We start from the raw sequence: 23496 nt of genomic DNA, 5'->3' as shown, positions 1-23496 counted from the left end.
AAGTCCATATCTTTTAACTTTCTCGCTTTCTTCACCTTGTCATGGTGATAGCCTTGGAACATTCCTCAAGAGAGATATGGGGCTTTCCTTATCTTCAGGAAGCCTTCACTGGCTCACAAGAACAGCACAAAAATGTCTTTCCTACACTAGTGTCCACAAAGAAGTGTCCATGGGAGTATGGCCTAGTGGACTCTCCCTTTATTCAAATAAAGTTGCAGGACTCCTCTGTCTTCTTTGTCATGAAGAGCTACACACTGTTTAGGAGACATAGACCAGGAAGGTGCAGTGGTGGAGTTGCCCTCTATGTGAGGCAATATAGGGAATGTATGGAGTTCTGTCTTGGGGTGGATGACAAGTGAGTCGAGAGCTTATGGGTTAGGATGAAAGGGCAGATCGGTAAGGGTGATACTTGTGGGTGTTTGCTACAGGCCGACTGATCAGGAGGAGGAATTGGATGAGGCCTTCTACAGGCAGCTAGAAGCAGACTCAATCACAGGCCCTGGTTCTCTTGGGGGATGTTAACTACCCTGACATCTGCTGGAGAAGCAACATGGTGAAGTACAAACAGTCCAGGAGGTTCCTGGAAAGCACTGATGACAACTTCCTTGGGAATGCGGGGGGAGTGGGTCAGAGACAGAGACAACCACTCACCCGATGTCCATGTGGCAACAGAGAGCATTTATTGGATGCACCCCTCTTTATAAAGGGGGTTTGCTTGAATAGCTCATTGATTTGATCTTTTAACACCACCCAGCTCCTGGACCAGTGAGATGTCTGCAGCTAAGGATGGAACGTAATTGGTTGAGTTTCCTGTCAGCCAACCTAGGGGCTAGGTTTTGGAGACAGCTGGGTTTCTTATCTATAGCAGAAATAATTTCCCAGTACAAGCCAGCTTGTACTGTGATATACTGTGACACTTCCTTTCACAGGTAGTTGAGGATCTCACAAGGAATGGTGTGCTGCTCGACCTCATACTAACAAACAAGGAAGGCCTTGTTGGTGATGTGAAGGCTGGGGACAGCCTGGGTTGCAACAACCATGAGATTGTGGAGTTCAGTATCTGGCAAGGAGGAAGCAGGGCAGCAAGTAAGATTGTAACCATGGACTTCAGGAGAGCTGACTTTAGCCTCTTCAGGGATCGTCTTGGAAGAATCCCATTGTAACAGGCCCTGCAGGGAAGAAGGGTCCAAGAGAGTTGGTTGATATTCAAGGATCACTTCTCCAGGCTCAAGAATGGTGCATCTTGCTGAGCAAGAAATGGGTCAAAGGTGGCAAGAGGCCTGTGTGGATGAACAAGGAACTCCTGTCATTACTTAAATGTAAGCAGAAAACACGCAGGAGATGGAAGCAGGGTCAGGCCACTTGGAATGAATATAGAGAGGTTGTCAGAGTAAGTAGAAATGAGACAAGTAAGGCCAAGGCCTATCTGGAATAAAATCTGGCCAAGGATGTCAAGGGTAAAAAAAGGGCTTTTTCAAATAAACCAATAACAAAAGGAAAACTAAGGATAATGTGGGCCCATTCATAAATGGAAGGGGGATCCTGGTGGTGATCAGGAGAGGTGCCTGCAGACTGGAAAAAAGCAAATGTCACTTCAGTCTTCAAAAAGAGCCAGAAGGAGGATCCAGGGAACTATTAACTAGTCAGCCTCACCTCAATCCCTGGAAATGCAATGGAGCACCTCATTCTGGATGCCATCTCTATCTACATGGAGGACAAGAAGGTGATCAGGAATAGTCACTATGGATTCACTAAAGAGAAATCATGCTTGACCAACATGAATGCCTTCTATGATGAAACAAGTACATGGATGGATGTTGGAGAATTTTGCTCAGACATGGCTTGAAGGAAAAAAGGCCATGAACATGGCTGGTTAAAAAGTAAAAGGCAGCTGTAAGCAGCAAGTTCTCAGGCTTTTCCTTAACAACAGTAAACACCATGTCCTTGAGTAGTGATGAGAAAGCATGGTGGAAAACATGGAGGCCTCGAGAACAGTTAATAACAAGTCAATAACAGGATGAGAAAAACAAGTATTAGTCTCAACAAGAAAACCACAGGTTTCGGCAACAAAGGAGGGGTTGGTGTGTAATCTGCAACCAATGATGAGCTCGGGTTTTGTAATATGTATAAGCTTAATTAACACCACTATAAAAGTGTGTAAGTGGGATCAATAAATCAGAGTTCAATGCTGATCAATTAGGATGTGGTCGACTCCCTTCGCTTCCTCAGATGGATGAGGAGAGAGCAATGGATATTGTCTACCTCGACTTCAGCAAGGCTTTTGACACTCTCTCACAACATCCTCATAGGCAAACTCAGGAACTGTGGAGTGGCTGAGTCGACAGGGAGGTGGGTTGAGAACTGGCTGAATGGCAGATCTCAGAGGGTCATAATCAGTGGCACAGGGTCTAGTTGGAGGCTGTCACTGGTGGTATCCCCCAAGGTTCAATACTGGGCCCAGTATTGTTTAACTTGTTTGTTAATGACTTGGCTGTAGGGGTAGATGCCTCCTCAGCAAGTTTGCTGATGACAAAAAGCTGGGAAGAGTGACTAATACTCCAGAGTGCTTTGCAGCCCTTCAGAGGGACCTTGATGAGTTGGAGAGATGGGCAGAGAAAAACCGTCAGAAATTCAACAAAGGCAAATGTAGGGTCCTGCATCTGGGGAAGAATAACTCCAGGCACCAGTACAGGCTTGGGGTGACAAAAGCAGCTCTGTGGAGAAGGACCTGGGGGTCCCAGTGGACAACAAGCTGTCAATGAGACAGCAGCGTGCCCTGGTGGGCAAGAAGGCCAATGGTTCCCTGGGGTGGATTAGGAAGAGCATTGCCAGCAGATCAAGGGAGGTGATCCTGCCCCTCTACTCAGCCCTGGTGAAGGCACATCTGGAGTGCTATGTCCACTTCTGGACTCCTCAGGACAAAGAGAGACATGGAGCTTCTGGAGCAGGTCCAGCAGAGGGTGACAAAGATGATTGAGTGACTGGAGCATCTTTCTTATGATGAAAGGCTGAGGGAGCTGGACCTGTTCAGCCTGGAGAAAACTGAGAGAGGACCTTATCAATGTATCTGAAGGGAGGGTGTTAAGAGGATGGAGCCAGGGTCTTCTCAGTGGTGCCAAGCAATAGTGTTGTCCTGAGTCTAGGCTCCTTTGTGCCAAGTAGGGAGCCAGGTGGTAATCCCCAAAAGGCTGGCTCACCAATCATCAAAACTTTGCACTATACATTTCAACAAAGGCATCAGTGTTGCGGTGTGATGTCATAGCTTGCCTCAGTTTTCCCAGTCCTTCCCCAGGTGCCAACCCTCCAGCAGAACACAACTCCTTTTCATTCACCTCACCTTAAAGCTTCTCCACCAGAGGTAAACCTGAGCTCCTGCATGTCTGGACTTGTCTCTAGCACCCAGCTGCAGCATCCAGCTTAGTCAAAGGTGTCTCTAAGGTGAAAACAACACAGTTTCCATCTTTGGTCAAGCAGCAAGGGCCGGACAAACCCGGGCACGACCCATCCAGTTATACTGGTATTAACTCCAATTATTGGCATCCAATGTGCGGCTGCTTCGACCCTGCACCCCCGAGAAGACACTCCGGAGCTCCCGGAGCCTCAGAAGACCATGCAGAGACTTTAAGGCAGCTTAGCGTCCACTGGCAGAGCTTTGATGGCATAGCTCTCCAGCAGAGACTTTGGGACTTATCCCACAGAAGCCTCAAGGACATTTTGCACCTCTGGAAAGTGCAGCTCCTTTTTGGTGAGCGACTTTCAAGAGGGAGAATAGGGTAGCTCCTCAGGCCATTGGGTCCTATTTAGGTGGAGAGAAGACCTGCCAGACCACAGCACCAACAGCATCGATTTGGGGTGAGCATATCTGCTCCATAAGGGGTAGAAGCTCAAATACAGTCTCTGCCGAGAGATCTGTTCTTTTTCGCTCTTATTCAGAGAACAAAAAGGCTGCGCAGCCTCGCGGACCGGAAGCGATAGCGCATTACGCATAGTCCACAGCGGCGCAGCACCGCCGTTTTTAGAACTCGCATGGCAGCGAGCTTGCGCTGGCTCAGAGGAGCAGAGGAGCTCTCCCTGCCCCTCCCCTGCATGGCGGCGCAGTGCCGGCTCAGCTTTCAGGCTTTCTCGGTGTGGCATGGAGCAGCGTGGCTTACACGGTGCGGGGGGGGCTTTCTCAGCACGGAGTGGGGCGGCTCCAGTTTCGGGTTTCCCGCGTGGCGCGGGCGGGGGACTCTGTCTATGTCCCGGTGCAGCGTGGCGATTTCCGATTCTATACCGCTGCCGGTGGCACTTTTAAAAGCAGTACAAGCAGCTGCGTTGTGAAGGGCTAAAGGTCTGAGTGTTTTCTCTTCTTAACCGCAGTTTTTTGGAAATCAGTAGTTGATTGGGTTTTGTTTTCTGTTGGCGGGAGATTGTGTTGTGCCTTTTACATCTGAAATGGGCTCTAATTCAAGCACGGCACAAAAAGGAGTGTATTATCAGATTGTTGGAATTTTAGTTAGTGGTAATGAAACGTTTTGTAAAGGAAAATTGAAATGGTTTATACGCTGGCTTTTTCTACACTTCCCACAAATTTCTCCTGAACAAGTTCCCAATATCCAATTCTGGGACAAAGTAGGGCATGAATTGATAACCTTGGGAAAGTCCGGGGACACGTCCTAAGCTAAATTTGTGTTTTTGAGCTTACAAGTTTGATCAGTCTTACTCAAGCAAAGGGAAGTGGAGGAAAAGCCAAATAACAAGGAACTTAACTGAAATAAACAAATGGCCAGGAGACTTCTTCTCCTTTTTAATGCCTTTATTAAAAGTGATCAGCTCAGGATTGGGCAGCTCGACGGGTCTGCAGCGTCCGTCGTCTCTCTCCCAAGGCGGCTCAGAGGAGGAGGATATGCACAGCTCTGTCCACCAGGGGCAGAGCTGGGGAATCAGATCCTCTTGGGGAGCCTTTAGGGCCTCCTGATCCCTGTCAGATGGTGCCTCGGTCCAGGTCTCCCAGACCTCCCAGACCTGGCCCGGGGGATCTCGAGGACAGGGTGAGGAACGATGAAGGTTTCCCGCATCTCTGCAGGCCTAGTGCTCTGCTCCTCACATCCAGACATCACTCCAGTATCTTAACTCTTATTTGGCTCGTTGTTTTTGGGGTCTTCTCAGTACAGTGGAGGACCATGCTGCATTGGTCTTGGAGTCACTTTGCATAACCCCCCCCACCTTCTCAGGTGTCTTCACTATGAGAAAGGTACAACTTAGCCTCGGGCAAGGCTCTGCTGATACAAAAGGAGCGATTAGCCTCAACGACCCGTGATTACAATAACAAAACACACAGACCTTGGGCAGGGCCAGTGGTCTGGCTGCCTTTTTGAAACTTTTTCTCATAAAAAAATATTAACCGAATTTTTGTTCATAACATTAACTCTGCTCCTCCTGTTTCTCCCCCCCCCCCCAACACTGAACCCTGTACCTCAAAACTTGGTATTTTAAAGAGAGCAGACTCTGCTCACACCCAGGGAAGCCGGCTCCCTGAGCACCTTAAAATGCCCGAGTTCCCCTGTCCACAAAGTCCTGGCCAGACCACGTGGAATTGTCCCCAAACCCCTGTGTCCCCTGCTCTGAAACCCAGAGCATGTGTGTGGTAACTCAGCACATCGCTTCGGATGTTCAGAGTTACCGAGAGAACCCTTCTGGGGCTTGGAGGTCCTGGAATGTTGTCAAAAGCGCCTGGTGGCTTGACTTTGACCCTTCTAGGGATGTGCCACCTGTGTGTGGGGACATGGGACTCACTCGAGTTTGAATGGTGCAGGAATGACATATTTACAGGGTGAAATGTAGATTTTAGAGTTTTGGTACAGGGGGTAATGGAGACAAGATGGACGAATCAGGGCCTGTCTCATGTTTCTTCATTCTTCTTGTCATCCATCTTCTGTGGTGACGTTGGCACTTGTGGATTGGTTCATGGTGAAGGTGCACTTACTAACAAGGGTGAAAGGTATTGGGGATAAAAGGTAAATATGCTGTACGTAGTTTTTACTATAAAAAGACATTACCGCTCCATGGGTGGGCAGAGTGCCTTTGGCTGCCTTGCTGGTCAGATCCTGGCTGGGCAGAGAGAAAAACTCTGTAGATAAGAAATAATAAACAAGTCCAAAGACCAAATAACTGAAGAGTCCAGTCTCGTCCTTTGAAGCATGGGCTGCCCCAGAACCATCCTACGCGTGTCTGGCAGAGACAGACAGCTGACCGGACACACGTGTTAGATTTTCAGAGAGCAGTGACCCTCAAAATGGCTCCCAGTCCCCAGAGGGCCAAGAAAATGGAGGATGCCACCTGGCACCATGCATTACCTGGTGTCCTGGGTTGACTATATGATGCTTTTATCCCCAATCGTCTCATTCTGTTTATGTTGAATAATAAGTTTTGTACCTTTAAGAGTATTCCAGAGAGTGAAGGGGGGGAGAGAAGAAGCACGCAGTTTGTTTTCAGACACTGCACTCCTCCTCCACATTCCTGCTCCTGGACTGTGTTGTCTGTGGACGGACAGACAGCAGGACAGAGCTCCTTGCTTTTTAGTGAGTTCTAGCTAGCTGAGGCAGAGAAGTTCCCTGGACTGTTTTTTTTTTCCTTTTTCTTTGGACCTCTTGAAACTGCTCTGGACTGAACACCCAGGAGAGCACCGGCAGCTGCAGCTGTGGCCCACCGGGCCAGGCCTGGCCTGCAACAATTCCAGCACCGGAGGGACTGTTCAGAGACTGAGTGAGCTGCAACTCGAGGATGGGGTTTTCTCAGTTTGTCATCTCTTTTAGAGTGGCACGAAGTCTCATTGTTTGATATTGTTTTAGTTTTATTGTTTAATAAACAGGTTTTTTCCACCTTTCCCCAAGAAGGTATTTTTTCCCTCCCGGACCAGTTGGGGGGAGGGGCCCATTGGATCTTCTTTTCCCATCGGAGCTCCTTTGGGGGATTCTTCCCCAAATTTGCTCTAAACCTGGACACCTGGTCTCCTTCTTCCCATGATTCCCCTAAGCATCCCAAAAATCCTTCCCCACCCCCCACCCTCCCTGATCCTCATGACACCTTCCCTCCCCCCATACCCTCAGCTCTGCCCCTCAATCCCCCCCAGTGGGCATCTGCCGACATGATGTCACCAGGCATGCCTGCCCCCTGCAAACTCCCTGTCCCTGCCCTCTGTTCCCATGGTGTCCCTGCCCCTTGTTCCCACGGTATCCCCGCCCCCTGCCAGCCCCCTGTCCCTGCTCCCTCTTCCCATGGTATCCCCGCCCCCTGCCAGCCCCCTGTCCCCGCTCCCTCTTCCCATGGTGTCCCCGCCCCCTCCACTGCTTGTCCCCACAGCTGTACATGCGATCCCAGTGCTTGTGATTCAAAGGATACAGGGCAGGGAACCACAGACCCAATACAGGGTCCCACTTTCTCATTCACCCCTGTTATGTATCAGCATGCAGGGCAAGGGGCAGGAGCTACAACTGCTAATTGGAAAGTTTTTTCACAACAAATATTGAAAGAGGTCTGCAAAGCACACAAAGAGTATGGCCCACAGAGCCCATACTTCCATGGCCTTTTAAATGCCGAACTGAGTAGGACTGTAGTAGTCCCACATGATTTAAAACAGCTTTTTTCGTGCCTCATGACCTCTACAGAATTCAAATTATGGGAATTGGCATGGAAACAACTGTTAAAAGAAGCTCTTGCAGATTTGCATGCTGATCCAAACACAGCAAAAGATGCCAATGGCATGCCAATTACCATTGAGCATCTCTCCGGTGAGGGTCAGTGGTCTTAAGCCCCAATACAAGCTGCAGTAATTCCTGTAGAAGCACTTGAGAGAGTCAAAGAAGCAGCTGAAAAGGTCTTCTTTACCCTCCAACCTGAAGGCCCATTCGAGCCATTTAGCAAGATCAAGCAGCTGCCATGAGAGCCTTTTTTGAAATTTGTAGAAAGGGTAACTAGAGGTATTGAAATCCAAGTTTAAAAAGAGAATGCACGGGAAGAGATTTTAGAGGAAATGGCATTTACAAATGCAAATGAACAGTGTCGAGTGGCAATTTTAAGCTGACCTCTAGAACTCCCCCCTACACTAAAAGATATGCTTCTAGTTTGTAACAGGAAAGTGCCTCTGATGAGTGTGGCTGAAGACACCAGACCAAAGCTGCTGCCAATATCACAACAGCGAGTCACCGTTGCCAGCCCTGCAACCATTCCCTCAGCACAGCAGCACACTGGGCAGCAGCGAAGACCAGCAACGGTTGACCCCACAAAGCCATGCCTGCTTTGCAATAACCTTGGGCACTGGAGTAACCAGTGCACCCTGAAAAAGCAATTCGATGAATTTAGAAATAGCAGGGGAGGAGAACTACAAGTGCTCCCTGGGGGTCAACAACAACAAAAAAAACTGAATGGGGAGCACCGGCCTGCCAAGCACGCAGACACAAAAAGAGCAGGCCAAGGGGATGAGAGAAACAAAAAAGACCAAGCACACGGTAACATCCCTATTTCTCTAAGTGAAGCAGATGCTTCAAGGACCACTTCTGCTGGTCCACCACTGAAGGTGAAACCAAATAACCTTTACTATGACTTAGGTGAACCTATGTTAACTACAACTTCTGTCCATGAGCCTTACAGGTTGCAGCTGACAGAACCACTCCATCTGAAAGACACTGACTAGCATTTTGTCTCCATCAACCCACAACAGCAGGGTACTTGGCACCGAATTCCCTGTAAGTACATTGTCATTGGGGACACCAAACACACATCACAAGAGATCGAAATTGCTCCAGGAATGACAACATCAAATCTTGAGCAATTAGTTCTTGGGCTGCACTGTTTCCACCCACCCCTGTTTCTTTCCAAAGGACAAATCATAGCACAAGCTATCCCAGTGCCAAATTTACCTGAAGGCACCGAAAAACAAGAGCCTACAGTCGCCCGGGTCCAAGCTATTAGGAAGGACAAGCCCAAAATCTGGTGTAATGTCAGTGGGGATGGGGAGTCAAAATGCATTGAGATGCTCATAGACACGGGTGCAGACTGCACAGAGATCCCAGCACAGGACTGGCCAGCACATTGGCCTGTGCAAAACGTGGCTGGTAACGTTTGAGGTGTAGGGGGCATGCAACTAGTGAGACAATCCAAGAGCATCATCCAAATTGAGGGGCCAAATGGACAGTTGGCAAATATACGTCCATTTGTGTTAGATTATCTGGAACCATTGTTAGGAAGAGATTTAATGGCTCAGTGAGGAGTCACAATTGATATTCCAGACTCTCCACAGGACTTTTGGGCAGCGGTCACTGAAAAGCGCCTTACACAAAAACTGAATTGGAAGACAGACACACCAGTTTGGGTAGAGCAGTGGCTGCTCAGTAAACAAAAACTCAAGGTGCTCGAGGAGCTAGTGGAAGAGCAACTCAAAAAGCATCACATTATGGAGTCCACATCCCCGTGTAATTCTCCAGTGTTTGTCATCCAGAAGGCTGACAAAAAGAGATGGCGGCTCCTCCACGAACTCCAACAAATTAATAATTTCATTGAAGATATGGGCTCTCTCCAACCTGGTATGCTGTCCCCAGCGATGCTTCCCCAAGATTGGAAATTGGCTGTTATTGATATAAAAGATTGTTTTTTACAAATTTCCCTATACCCTGACAATGCACCGCGTTTCGCATTATCGGTCCCCACTATCGACAAGGAAGTCCTGATGAAAAGGTACCATTGGAAAGTTCTTCCTCAAGGACTAAAAGCCTCGCCATCAATCTGCCAATGGTATGTCTCTTCCTTACTGTCCCCAGTGCGTGCAGCCACAGAAAAGGCCATCATCGATCGTTATATGGATGGTTTTTTTTTTGGTTTTTTTTTTTTTTTTGTTTGTTTGTTTTAATGGCGGACAAGACCGTGTCCCTGCACTGAGCTGTGCTGCGGAACAGGGTCGCGGAGCTGGGCTGCGGAGCTGTGCCGCGGAGCTGTGTCGTGGAGCCGGGCCTCGTAGCTGGGCCGTGGAGCTGTGCCGCGGAGCCGGGCCTCGGAGCTGGGCTGCGGAGTTGTGCTGCGGAGCTGTGCCGCGGAGCCGGGCCTCGAAGCTGGGCCGTGGAGCTGTGCCGCGGAGCCGTGCCGCGGAGCTAGGCCGTGTAGCTGTGCTGCGGAGCTGTGCTGCGGAGGTGAGCTTCGGAGCTGTGCCGTGGAGTTGTGTCGTGGAGCTGTACTGTGGAGCTGTGCTTTGCTCCCTTCCCTGCATTCTGCATCCCTCGAAGAGTCTCTGCTACTACCTTAGCAGCTCTGCGGTGTCGATTTGCTGCTGGAGAATTCCTGGAACTCTGAAACCCCGGATTTCTAAATCCTTAATTTCCAAATCTCTGCATTCTTAAACCCCTGGACTGCTGTAACCTCGGATTTGGAATCCTTGGATTCCCAAACTCTCGGATTCCTGAATCCCCGGATTCCTGAACCTCCGGATTTTGAATCCCCTGCCGTCTGGTTGTTTCTGAGGTTTTTGTTAACAATGGTTTCTACAAGATCAAAAGCTGTGGCTGGTATAAGTGATCAAGTTGGGCCCTCTAAAAAGGACATGAGTGTACAGACCCACCCCTGCCCAGAATGTTTGAGTTTATTGGTGGCATCAGGGAGTGCTGTGGAGGAGAACTGCTTATGCTGTGAACAAGTGAATGACCTCCTTTTAATGGTGGCTGAGCTTAGGGAGGAAGTTGAAAGATTAAGGAGTATTAGGGAAAGTGAAAGGGAGATAGATTGGTGGAGCTCAGCCCTATCATCTTTAACGGAGGTTACTAATCAAGAGACTGAGGATTTATATGCCTCCCACTCTCAGACGCTAGAAGGGCACTTGGTGGATGAAGAGGAATGGAAATGGGTCCCTGTGAGGGGTGGTAAAAATGAAAAGACCTGCCCCCCTCCATCATCCAGCCAAGTACCACTACAGAACAGGTATGAGATATTGGATCCAGAGATACAACTAGATGGTTTAGGAGAGAATTGTCTGCCTAGTGAACCTCCTAATTATGTTTCACCTGCAACACGAATTATTACCTCTAGTACCAAGAAGAAAAGAAGGGTAATCGTCGTAGGTGATTCCCTCCTGAAAGGAACTGAAGGCCCTATATGTCGACCAGACCCATCCCACAGGGAAGTTTGTTGCCTCCCTGGGGCCCGGGTACAAAATATTACTGAGAGACTTCCTTGACTGATTCAGCCCTCTGATTATTACCCACTGCTGATACTTCAGGCTGGCAGTGATGAGATCGAGAAGAGGAGCATTAAGGCAATCAGGAAGGACTTTAAGGTACTGGGTCAGGTAATTGACAAGGCAGGAGCACAGGTAGTGATGTGCTCAGTCCCTCTGGTGGCAGAGGATAATGATGAAAGAAATAGAAGAATCCGTATCATTAACAAGTGGCTTAAGGGTTGGTGTCATCGACATAATTTTGGATTTTATGATCATGGCGAAACTTTTACAGCATCTTCTTTGCTGGAATCAGATGGGGTACACCTCTCCGCTAAGGGCAAAAGGATTTTAGCTCATGAACTGGCAGACCTCATTGAGCGAGCTTTAAACTAAGCTTGAAGGGGGAAGGGGAACCAGCTGAGCTATCTGGAAACAGGCCCAAGAACTGCAAGCGTAAGATAGGGGTGAACTCAGTTGCCCAGATGAGGTGCATGTATACCAATGCACGCAGTTTGGGCAATAAACAAGAAGAGCTGGAGGCGATGGTACAACTGCAAAGCTATGATGTAGTTGCCATCACGGAAACGTGGTGGGATGACTCATATAACTGGAGTACTACATTGGCTGGATACAGACTCTTCAGGAGAGATAGAAAAGGAAGAAGAGGAGGTGGCGTAGCTCTTTATGTTAAGCAAACCTTCGATGCCATTGAAATTGAAACAAAGGAAGAAGGTGTTGAATGTTTATGGATAAGAATCAAGGGGAAGGCCAACAACGCCGACATCATATTGGGAGTCTGTTATCGTCGACCCGATCAAGAAGAAGAAGTAGACGATTTATTCTATAAGCAGTTGTGCAATGTTTCAAGATCATCAACCCTTGTTCTTGTTGGTGATTTTAATCTACCAGATATCTGCTGGGAACTTAACACAGCAGTAAAGAGGCAATCCAGAAAATTCTTAGAATGTATGGAGGACAACTTTCTGTTACAGCTGGTAGATGAACCCACCAGGGAAGGGACTACATTAGATCTGTTATTTACAAATAGGGATGGGCTGGTGGGGGATGTGATGGTTGGAGGTCGTTTGGGGCAGAGTGACCATGAAATAATAGAGTTTTCAATACTTGGCGATATTAGGAAGAGCACCAGTAAAACTCGTACACTGGACTTCCGGAGGGCGGACTTTGGCCTGTTTAAGAGATTAATTCAGAGCGTCCCTTGGGAAGCCGCCCTTAAAAATAAAGGAGTTCAGGAAGGGTGGGCTTACTTCAAGGCAGAGATCTTGAGGGCGCAGGAACAAACCATTCCTGTATCCCGAAAGATCAGTCAACGGGGCAAACGTCCAGCCTGGCTGGGAAAGGAGATCTTGGAGGAACTTAGGAATAAAAAGAGGACGTATCAGAGTTGGAAAAAGGGTCAGGTCTCCAAGGAAGTATTCAAGAGGGCTGCTAGAGTATGCAGGAAAAAAATTAGGGAGGCCAAAGCTCAGTTTGAACTCAGGACAGCGACTGCTGTTAAGGATAATAAAAAATGTTTTTATAAATATATTAATAGTAGGAAGAAAGGTAGGACCAGCCTTTGTTCTTTACTGGAAAAAGGTGGGAAGTTAGTATTTGCAGACGAGGAGAAGGCAGAAGTGTTTAATGCCTATTTTGCCTCGGTTTTTAATGGGAAGATGACTTGCCCTCAAGACTCCCGTCCGTTTAGGCTGGTTGATGGTTTTAGGGAACAGAATGGTCCCCACATTATCCAAGAGGAGGCTGTTATAGAACTATTGAAATGCTTGGACATTCATAAATCTATGGGACCAGACGGGATCCACCCCAGGGTAATGAGTGAGTTGGCAAATGAGATTGCAAAGCCACTCTCTATCATTTACCAACAGTCATGGATTACTGGTGAGGTCCCGGATGACTGGAAGCTGGCCAATGTGATACCCATTCACAAAAAGGGTGCAAAGGAAGATCCTGGCAATTATATACCAGTCAGCCTGACCTCTATACCTGGCAAAATAATGGAACAGTTTATATTACGTGCCATCATGCAAAATTTGCAGGACGGCCAGGGTATCAGACCCAGCCAGCACGGATTTAGGAGGGGTAGATCATGTCTGACTAACCTGATCACCTTTTATGACCAGGTAACCCGGCTAGTGGACGCAGGGAAGGCTGTAGATGTTGTTTTTCTGGATTTTAGCAAGGCCTTCGACACTGTTTCCCATAGCATACTCCTAGACAAACTTGCTGGCCGTGGTCTGGATAGGAATACCCTTTGCTGGGTTCAGAACTGGCTGGATGGCCGGGCTCAGAGAGTGGTGGTGAATGGTGTCACATCCAGCTGGCGACCAGTCACCAGTGGTGTCCCTCAGGGGTCTGTGTTGGGACCAGTTCTGTTCAATATTTTTATTGACGATATGGATGTGGGCTTAGAGACTTTTATTAGAAAATTCGCTGATGACACTAAATTGGGAAAGAGTGTAGATCTGTCAGAGGGGTGTAGGGCTCTCCAGAGAGATTTGGAACGGTTAGACGTATGGGCAGAATCAAACGGGATGAACTTCAATAAGTCCAAGTGCCGAGTATTGCATTTCGGCCACAATAACCCCCTGTACCGATATAAGCTGGGGACGGAATGGCTGGATAGTGCACAGGTGGAAAGGGACCTGGGGATGCTGGTTGACAGTCGATTGAATATGAGCCAGCAGTGTGCCCAGGTAGCCAAGAGGGCCAGTGGCATCCTGACCAGTATCAGAAATGGAGTGGCCAGCAGGAGCAGAGAGGTCATTCTTCCCCTGTACTCGGCACTGGTGAGGCCTCACTTGGAGTATTGTATCCAGTTCTGGGCCCCTCACTTTAGGAGGGACGTCGAGTTACTTGAGCGTGTCCAGAGGAGGGCAATGAGACTAGTAAGGGGCTTGGAGCACAAGCCATACGAAGAGCGACCGAGGGAGCTGGGGTTGTTTAACCTAGAGAAAAGGAGACTAAGGGGCGACCTCATTGCTCTCTACAACTTCCTGAAGGGTAGCTGTGGTGAGCTGGGGGTCGGCCTCTTTCTCCGGGCGACAACAGATAGAACAAGAGGACAAAGTCTCAAGCTGCGTCAAGCGAGATGTAAGTTAGAACTAAGAAGGAAATATTTCACAGAAAGAGTGGTCAGATACTGGAATCATTTACCCAGTGAGGTGGTAGAGTCATCATCCCTTGAAGAATTCAAAAAAAGACTGGATGTGGCACTTGCTGCCATGATCTAGTTGAACAGTTAGAACATGGGCTGGACTTGATGATCTTATAGGTCTCTTCCAGTCTTGAACTTCTGTGATTCTGTGATTCTGTGATTCTGTATCCTTGTGTGTGCCCCCAATGATGATTTACTCACACATGCGCTTGACCTAACGATCAATGCATTGATCGTTGCAGGGTTTGAGCTCCAAGTAAAGAAAATTCAAAAGATGCCACCTTGAAAGTATTTGGGCTGAGAAATTGGAAATAGGACCATTGTTCCTCAAAAATTAGAAATCAAAATGAAGATCAAGACCCTTGTGGATGTCCTCAAGTTGTGTGGGTCTTTAAATTGGGTAAGGCCCTGGTTGGGTCTTACCAACGAAGACCGTACCCCTCTTTTCAATTTATTGAAAGAGTGAGAGGACCTGAGTTCTCCAAGAGCTATTACCCCAGAGGTACAGAAAGCTCTAGAAAAAGTTACGACAGCAATGTCCACAAGACAGGCCAACCGATTTTGGCCTGACTTGCCATTCAAATATTTCATCTCAGGTAAGTTGCCACACCTCCATGGAATCATTTTCCAGTGGGAGAAAAAACAAACACCTAAGGCAAAGGAAACAGCTAAGAAGGGCCAGGACCAGAGAGACCCTCTCTTGATCATAGAGTGGGTTTTCCTCAGTCACCAAAGGTCCAAGAGAATGACAAAGCCCCAAGAGCTGGTAGCAGAATTGATCCGGAAAGCTAGGACCCAGATCAGGGAGCTAGCAGGATGTGACTTTGAGTGCATTCACATTCCAATCAAGTTAAAATCAGGACAAATTACTAAGAAAATGTTGGAACATTTGCTTCAGGAAAATGAGGCGTTGCAGTTTGCTCTGGATTCCTACTCAGGACAAATTTCTATCCAGCAGCCTGCCCACAAAATTTTCGAACAAGGGGTTCAATTTACTCTGAAATTGAGAAGTGTTCAAAGAAGGAGACCTTTAAAAAAGATCCCACAAACCCGTTATGACTTGGAAGGATCCTCAAACCCAGCAGTGGGAGACGGACTTTGCTGAGGTGGAAGGTTCACCTCAGGTTACTGAGTTGGCTGCGGTTGTTAGGGCCTTTGAAAAGTTCTCAGAAACATTCAATCTGATTACAGACTCTGAATATATGGCAGGAGTGGTATCCAGGGCAGATCAAGCAATACTGCAAGAAGTGTCTAACATTGCACTTTTCAAATTGCTCTCAAAATTTGTAAAGTTGGTCTCCTACCGAGAGCAACGATTTTATTTGATGCATGTCAGGTTACACAGACTTGCCAGGTTTTATCGCTGAAGGCAACAGAAGGGCAGATGCTCTTGCTGCACCTGCAGAGATGGCCCCTTGTTACATGGCTTGTGAGGGTTCCTCAGGGTGAGAGAGATAGACGAGAATCTTGCTTCATGATCAGAAGGCTGGATTTATTAATTTATGATATATATTACATTATTACTATACTAAAAGGAATAAAGAGAGAAGTTCAGAAGCTGCTAAGCTAAGAATAGAATAGGAATCTAAAAACAAGAGAGCTCTCTGTGAATCTGTCCCCGAGCTTGGTCCTGTGATTGGCCCTTAATTGTAAACATGGAACATGAGCCAATCACAGGTGCACCTATTGCATTCCACATCAGCAGATAATTATTGTTTACATTCTCTTTCTGGGGCCCTGTCCTGGGTTGACTATATGATGCTTTTATCCCCAATTGTCTCACTCTTTTTATGTTGAATAATAAGTTTTGTACCTTTAAGAGTGTTATAAAGAGGGGTAATAAAGTTTTCTTTATTTCTAAAAAAAAAAAAAAAAAGGGTGGAATGTGGTGGTTTGACCAGGAAGAAGTGGGAATTCTGGGATGCTGTGGTCAAACCAATGGGTGCTTGGATTTTGGTATTGGCACCTGGTGTGGCCAGTGGGGTTTGGACACACCTCCGAGAACACACAGGGGTTAAAAAACAGAGTTTCGGCCCTGGAAGGCTCTCTTGGGACTTCGAGGGAAAGAGGTCGGACCTCCCTCCCCTGTTCAGCTGCTGCTGCTGGGCGGGGGAGGGGCAGCCATGTGGTAGGCCTGGGCCTGGACAGAGATGGGGGGTGAGGAGGCCCTTGAGGATGGAAGGGTAGAAGAGCCCCAAGAGACATCGGGCAGCCATCCCCCCCCCCCCAGGAGAGAGAGAGGGAGAGCCGGCGACAGAATGTGATAGCAGCCGGCCAAGGAGAAGGGGGAGAGTGCAGCGAGAAGGTGCCCGGCCGGAGCAGCAGCGAGTGTGGGAGTGCCGGAATTCTGGGACAGACAGGGACTGAAATTTTTAACCCTTTTTCTTACATGATTGGGACCTTGCAAAAATGCTGATCCTCCTCAGAGCTGAATAAGAAGAAAGATAGGAAATGAGATAACTAAGAACTAGGCCCGAGGGACGTGGAGAAGACTGGCTGAGTGGAGAGAGATGATTGGAGTGGCCTTTTGGCTGGACTTTTCTTGTTGGCCATAGACTGACCCAGTTTTATTCCTGTGACACAGAGACTGCATTTAGGGGGAGGCAGTGCCTCAGAACCAGGAGGGTTCATTGTGGGGACTCCTCAGCCCCAGGGGGTGGAAAAAAATGGGGGGGGACAGATGTCCCAAAGCAGAGACTGTTCCTTTTTTGGAATGAGACAAGGCATCCTTAAAAGACAACCCTAAAAGCAGCTCTGGTCCATGCACAGTGGTGAGAGCACTGGGCATGGAGGGAAGATGTCACAAATGGCAAAAGGACTTTCCGGGCGGTGCTGAGTGACATGGAAACACACGAGGTTTCAGCGTGTTTCCAGGGGAAGCCTAAGGTGCAAGAAGGACTCCTCTCCTCTTCATGGACTGAAGTTTGGGTATTCTAAAGGGTGGTGCCAGGCTGGGAAGTTGGTGATTTGGGGGAATGTATCGGATTGGGAAATTTTGGTGGTGGGGAGGAGGAAAGTGTTTTTTGTAAGGTTTTCAATTTTTTCCCTTATAGTTTTTTTCCTTCTTTTCTTGTAGTTTAGTTAATAAAGTTTTCTTTATTTCTAAGCTGGAGCCTGCTTTGCTTATTCCTGGTCACACCTCACAGCAGACACCAGGGAGAGGGCATACTCATGGGGGCGCTGGCTCTGTGCCAGGCCCAAACCATGACAGGCCCCAGCTTCCCAGAAGAGGAAAAATCCTAAAAGAAAGGATTTTTATGAAAGAATGTCCGTGACAGCCCCTCTCCCAAATGTTTTTGAACAGGCAAAAATCAGCCACAAGCTTTTCCACCAAAATACACCTGGCCTGGTTTGTCAGTTTCACATCACTCGAGAACAGGCCAAAGTGACTGTGGCAACGTGCCCCAATTGCCAACAACATGCACTCCCTACGATGAGTGTGGGAACAAACCCAAGGGGGTTGAACAGTTGTGAACTGTGGCAAACAGATGTAACACACATACAGTCATTCGGACGGCAAAAATACATTCATTTTAGTGTAGATACCTTTTCTGGAGCAGTCTATGCCTCTGCCCACACAGGAGAATCGTCTTCTGATGCCATAAAGCACCTCTTACAGGCTTTCTCTTTCATGGGCATCCCCAAGGAGTTGAAAACTGATAACAGGCCCACTTACAAATCCAAGGAATTCGGGAGTTTCCTGCAGCAATGGGGAGTAGAGCACAAAACTGGCATCCCCTACTCCCCTACAGGTGAAGCCGTAGTAGAAAGGACTCACCGTGATATCAAAAGAGTCCTGGACCAGCAACATCAGGTCCTGAAAGTGGAACCTTCCCACATCCAGTCGTCCAGAGTGCTGTTCAGAATCAATTTTCTGAACTGTTCTTTTGACAGCCTGAATCCACCCATCATATGCCATTTTGGGGGGAGCAGTCAGATGTCAGTGAAAGAAAAGGCTCCAGTCTTAGTAAAGGACCCTGAGACTTGGAAGACAGTGGGACCTTACAAATTGGTTACGTGGGGACGTGGATACGCCTGTGTGTCCACCTCATCTGGTTTAAAGTGGGTTCCTTCCAAATGGGTAATGCCCTACGTCCCCAAGTTGTCAGGGAAGTCTACAGAAGCACCCCAGGTTGCTAATGCTGCCTGGAGAAAGAAATGTCGCACGCATCCCCTGGAAGAAACTCCATTTAAGCCTCTTATCTGGAATAGTTTGTAATATATGTTTGTCTCAAGTTCCTTGTACCAGTTTAGATCCCATTGTTCATGTGCATTCTCGAGACACCATGAGACCGAGTCTGCTCCTTGTCCTACTCTCAATCATTCCACCAGCGATCTCCTGGATAGTTCCTCAGCCCAAAGCAAATGTATGGACCACCCTGACAAAAGCCCTTGGACAGGATCACATCTCTCTCTCCAGAGACAAGATGAAAACCATGGTGAACAAAATCAAGAGAGAAAAAGACAACTGGCTGAGCAAACTGTTCAAAAGCTGGGGACTCCTGGGCTGGTTGGGATCTATTCTGAAAACTCTATTTTTAGTATTGTTTTTTTTGGTTATTGTTACTGTAGTTGTTAGCATTGTTTTTGGGCTAATCAAGCGCATGGTGTACAAGGTAACTTCAAGCTCATCTTCCCCCTCTGAAGTCTACCATTTGGAAGCCCTTAGTGCTCCAATAGATGACATGGAAGCCTCAGTGGAAAACACTGACCCGCCTGAAGAGGAGGAACCAATTTACCAACCGTGGTTTGGCAAGCATTCTGCGCCCCAAACCCAGTTATCTTCATTTTAAACAAAACAAGGGGGAGATGTTGCGGTGTGATGTCATAGCTTGCCTCAGTTTTCCCAGTCCTTCCCCAGGTGCCAATCATCTTTCCCTTCCCTCACCCTGAGCCCAGCTGAGTGCTGTCTGTCAGTCTTAGCATTCCAGAAGGGTGTCGAGTGATTTGCTGAGTTCAAAAGATGCCTTTCACCCCTAGGGAACATGGGCCATCCAGGTGTCATTTGTCCCCTGAGACGTCCCCCCCCATGTGGTTGGTGGGATCTCTACCCCTTCCCTCCCCCTCTCCCCGGGGTTAAAAGGAACAACAACCACGTGGTTTGAGAGGTTTTATTAGAGCTGTTAAGGGATTCAGAGGCCTGTTGGCCAGGAAGAAAGCTCTGGATCGAAACCCTCCAGCAGAACCCGTCTCCTTTTCCTTCACCTCACCTTAAAGCTTCTCTGCCAGAGGTAAACTGCTCCTGCATGTCTGGACATGTCTCTAGCACCCAGCTGCAGCATCCAGTCAGTGTGTTCTTCTGAGGTAGCTTGCTGGCCAAAGGCTTTGGAGAACAGTCTAAAAGAATGTCTGAGCCCGTCTGTGAGCTCTGGAGATGGTCTCAGAGCCACACGTTGGTTGCCAACCTGTCTCGGTCCCTCTGTGAGCCTCTCAGGAACCCTTGGCCAGTCCCAAGTCGGCAGACACCGGGGGGGCAGCCCCGACACAGCCAACAGTGGGGAGACGCTCTCCTGTGCCCCGAGGGTACTGAGGGCACCTAGGCTGGTCGCCTTTGCAGCAGAAGAGACACTAGAGACATAGGTAGAAGATAAAGGGCCGACTCTTAGCAGGGGTTAATCCAAGGTTTTATTCTAGGAGTCCCAAAGGAGCTCCTGCACCTTAGGGGGCCTCCTGCTGAGAGCCCCGGGAGATGTGCCAAGGTTAGATTTAAAGGGAGGTGGAAACCGAAAGTAGATAACATTTTACTAACCAATAAGTGACCCAAAGGGATGAATACTGGGGGATAGACATTTAGGACAGCGTATAAGGCAAGGCTTGGGGGGCTGACCCCTAGCCTCTGGCTAATCACTCGACGGCCTGGACCGAAGCTTCTAGATGGAGGGGATGGGATGCTGAGTGATTGACAGAGAGCCAGGGTGGAGGTTTGGGGATGATCTCATCCAGGGGGAGGGATAACACAGGTAAAGGGAGGGGGGTACAGTCTGGGATAAACCATTTGGGAGAAATATGGGGATACAAAACAAAACTACTTCAAAGTATTACAAAGTACAAAAACACACTACAACAACCCAGCTTAGCCAAAGGTGTCTCTGAGGTGAAAACACCACAGTTGCCACCTTTGGTCAAGCAGCAAGGACCAAATTTGTCTATGCCCGGGCATGACCCATCCAGTTATTCTGGTATTAATTCCAATACATCAGCATTCATTGGTTACAAACTGCATAACTTTTGTATTAATTAGTACTCAAACCCTTATTTGCTAGTTATATTTCTCACTTCTCATGCTAATTAATGTGCATGCACAGTTCTTCTCTTCATTTGAGTCTGGGGTCCTTTTTGAGTAGGTGTCCTAGGGTGATTCTATGATGCTTGTATCCCCAATTGTTTCTTCTGCTTATGCTGGATATTGAATTTTGTGCTTTTAAGACTGATTCCAAGAGCAAGAGTGAAGGGGGGGGGGGGGGAAGAAGCACACAGTTTGTCTGCAGAAGCTTCACTCTACTTCCCCGCATTCCTTGCTCTCACGGACTGTGCTGTTTGCAGCACGGACAGTGGGAGAGAGGTCCCCTTTTCTTTTAGTGAGTTTCTTTAGCTAGCTGAGGCAGAGAAGTTCCCCAGACTGTTGCTTTTCTTTTTCTTGGAACTGATCAGACTTGCTTTGGACCAAAAATCCAGAAAAACACCATGAGCTCACACCTGTGGCCTACCAGGGCCCAGGATGTGGCATTTTCCAGTGCAGGAGCGACTTGATAAGAGACTGAGCCGAGCTACACCCCACAAAAAGGACTCTCTCTGAATTTGCCATCTCTTCAGAAAAACAAAAGGTTCCATTGTTTAATATTATTCATTTTTTCATGCTTGTGAATACTTTGCTTCTTAAATAAACAGGTTTTTTCCACTTTTCTCCGAGGAAATATTTCCTGAACCAGTTGGGGGAGAGGCTGCTGAAATCTTTCTCTTGTAGGGAAACATCCCTTGGGAAGTTCCTTTCCAAATTTGCCATAAACCAGGACAGTAGGTGGTCTCGATCACCCACTGCCAGAATTACCTTTCCCCCAGTTACTGTTAAGTTCTGATGACTTCAGTCCTCATGACTCTTGTCCAGACAGCCCATTCATCTTGGGTTTGTCTTCCCCTTTCCTTAAAGCAAAGGATTAGCCAAGTGTATGGCACTGGCAAAGCAATTGCTTAATAATAACTGTCCAGCTACAGCTACTGTTTAATAACTGTAAAAACCTGCAAAGTTTGGTTCAAATTTTGAGGGGCTTGATATCAGTAGGACAAGAGACAGTGGGAAGAAACTGATGCACAGGAAGTTCCTCTTGAATACGAGGAAGAACTTCTTTACAGTGCGGGTGACTATGCACATGGAACAGATTGCCTAGAGAAGGGTGTGGAGTATCCCTCGCTGGAGATATTCCAGAGGCATCTGGATGCAATCCTGTCACAGACATCTTTTCACTAAAAATCCTTTCTTTAGGATTTTTCCTTCTGAGAAGCTAAGAGGCGTCAGAGACAGAATGTAAACAATGGTCATCTGATGCTGTGGAATGCAACAGGTCCACCTGTGGTTGGCCCATCTTGGATGTTTACAATTAATGGCCAATCAAGGGCTGAGCTCTCTCGGACAGAGTCAGAGAGAGCTCCTTTGTTATCATTCTTTATTTCTATTCTATTCTTAGCTTAGCCAGCTTCTGAAGAAGTCTTTTCTTTTCTATTTCTTTTTTAGTACAGTCATATTGTTATATATATATATATCATAAAATAATAAATCAAGCCTTCTGATCATGGAGTCAACATTCTCGCCTCTTTCTCATCCTGAAAACCCCTGTGACCACGGTCACAAAATCCTGTGCAATATGCTCTGGGATGACCCTTGCTTGAGCAAGGAGGTTTAACCAGATGAACCACTGTGATCCCTACCAACCTTAGAATCACAGAATGGGTAACTGCAGACAACAAAGATCAGAAGGAAGACAGAAGATGAACATGCACTTCTTTAAAAACTCTCTCATAAGATACTCTTTTTTTTGAGTGATTTTATGTGTCTTTTCTCTGGGTAACTTCAAGAAATACTATATTGGCAGAGCTAGAGGAACAACACAGAGTCCTCCACACAAACAGCAACTGCAGGACTGCTCTATCATGTGAGAGTTTGGTTCAGGTTTTGCCTTTTTCTCTTTTATATGTTCTCTTGTGTTCTTTTGTCAAGGTTTGACACTGGCACAAGGCCAAATGCCCCCATGAAAATACACTTTCTCTGGTGTCTGCTGTGAGATTTTGACCAGGAACAAACAAAGCAGGCTCTCACTTGAAAAAAAGAAAAGTTTATTAACTAAACTACAAAAACAATTACTAAACTACACACAAAAGAAAAAGAAAAACACAAGGAAAATGAAAACCTCACAAAAACACTCTCCTCCTCCTCCCCCCTAAATTCCCAATACAATACATCTTCCAAAATCACCAATTCTGGGTCCAGCACCACCCTTTAGAATGCTCAACTTTCAGTTCCTCAAGAGGAGAGGGAGTCCTTCCATGTGTCGTAGTGGCCTTTTCCATCCTTGTTCCGGTGCTCTCACCACCGAACAAGAATCAGGGCTGCTTCCAGGGTTGTCTTTTTAAGGATGCTTTGTCCAGTTCCAGAAAAGCACAGTATCTCACCTTCCCACCTTTGGGACATCTGTCCCCCCCATATTTTATATACCTCCTGGGGCCGAGGGGTACCCACACTGAATCTTCTTTGGCTCTGGGACATTTTTCCCCCTGGACTCAGTCTCTGTATCACACGGAAACATGGCTCTGTCCATGGCTACACAAAAGAGTCCAGCATAAAATGCCACTCCATCTTCTCCATTTTCCCAACATCTCTCACTCTCTCTCTCTGGTCCAGACCTTCATCACTCGTCTAGGAAGGGTTAATGTTCTGTGAAGTTTTCATTGTCCAAGAAGGGTTAAAAACTCCTCCAAGCGGCTGGACTCCTGGTTGCACACTCCCCCCCATCTCCTCAGCTGGGCTGCCTGCTGCCAGCATATGTTTACTAAATTTCAAGGTAACGGCCACAAACACAGGCTGCACTCTCTCTCTGTCTGTCTCCAAGGGGGGGGGGGGGGGGAACAGGCTGCCCATTGCTTCCCGGCA

At 47.6% G+C, this 23496-nt stretch overlaps 1 protein-coding gene across 1 annotated transcript; it reads left to right on the top strand.

Moving 5' to 3' along the window:
• Positions 1-11721: 11721 nt before the first annotated feature.
• LOC131095395 (uncharacterized) lies at positions 11722-14514 on the top strand. Its single transcript, XM_058043088.1, is given in 3 exon segments — positions 11722-11973; positions 13947-14026; positions 14028-14514. Coding segments are annotated over 3 exon segments (735 nt in total). The 3' UTR covers positions 14431-14514.
• The last annotated feature ends 8982 nt before the right edge of the window (positions 14515-23496 follow it).

Source organism: Melospiza georgiana, chromosome W (genome assembly GCF_028018845.1).
Source record: "Melospiza georgiana isolate bMelGeo1 chromosome W, bMelGeo1.pri, whole genome shotgun sequence".
Taxonomy (NCBI): Eukaryota; Metazoa; Chordata; class Aves; order Passeriformes; family Passerellidae; genus Melospiza; species Melospiza georgiana.
This window is presented reverse-complemented; position numbering and strand designations above follow the sequence as displayed.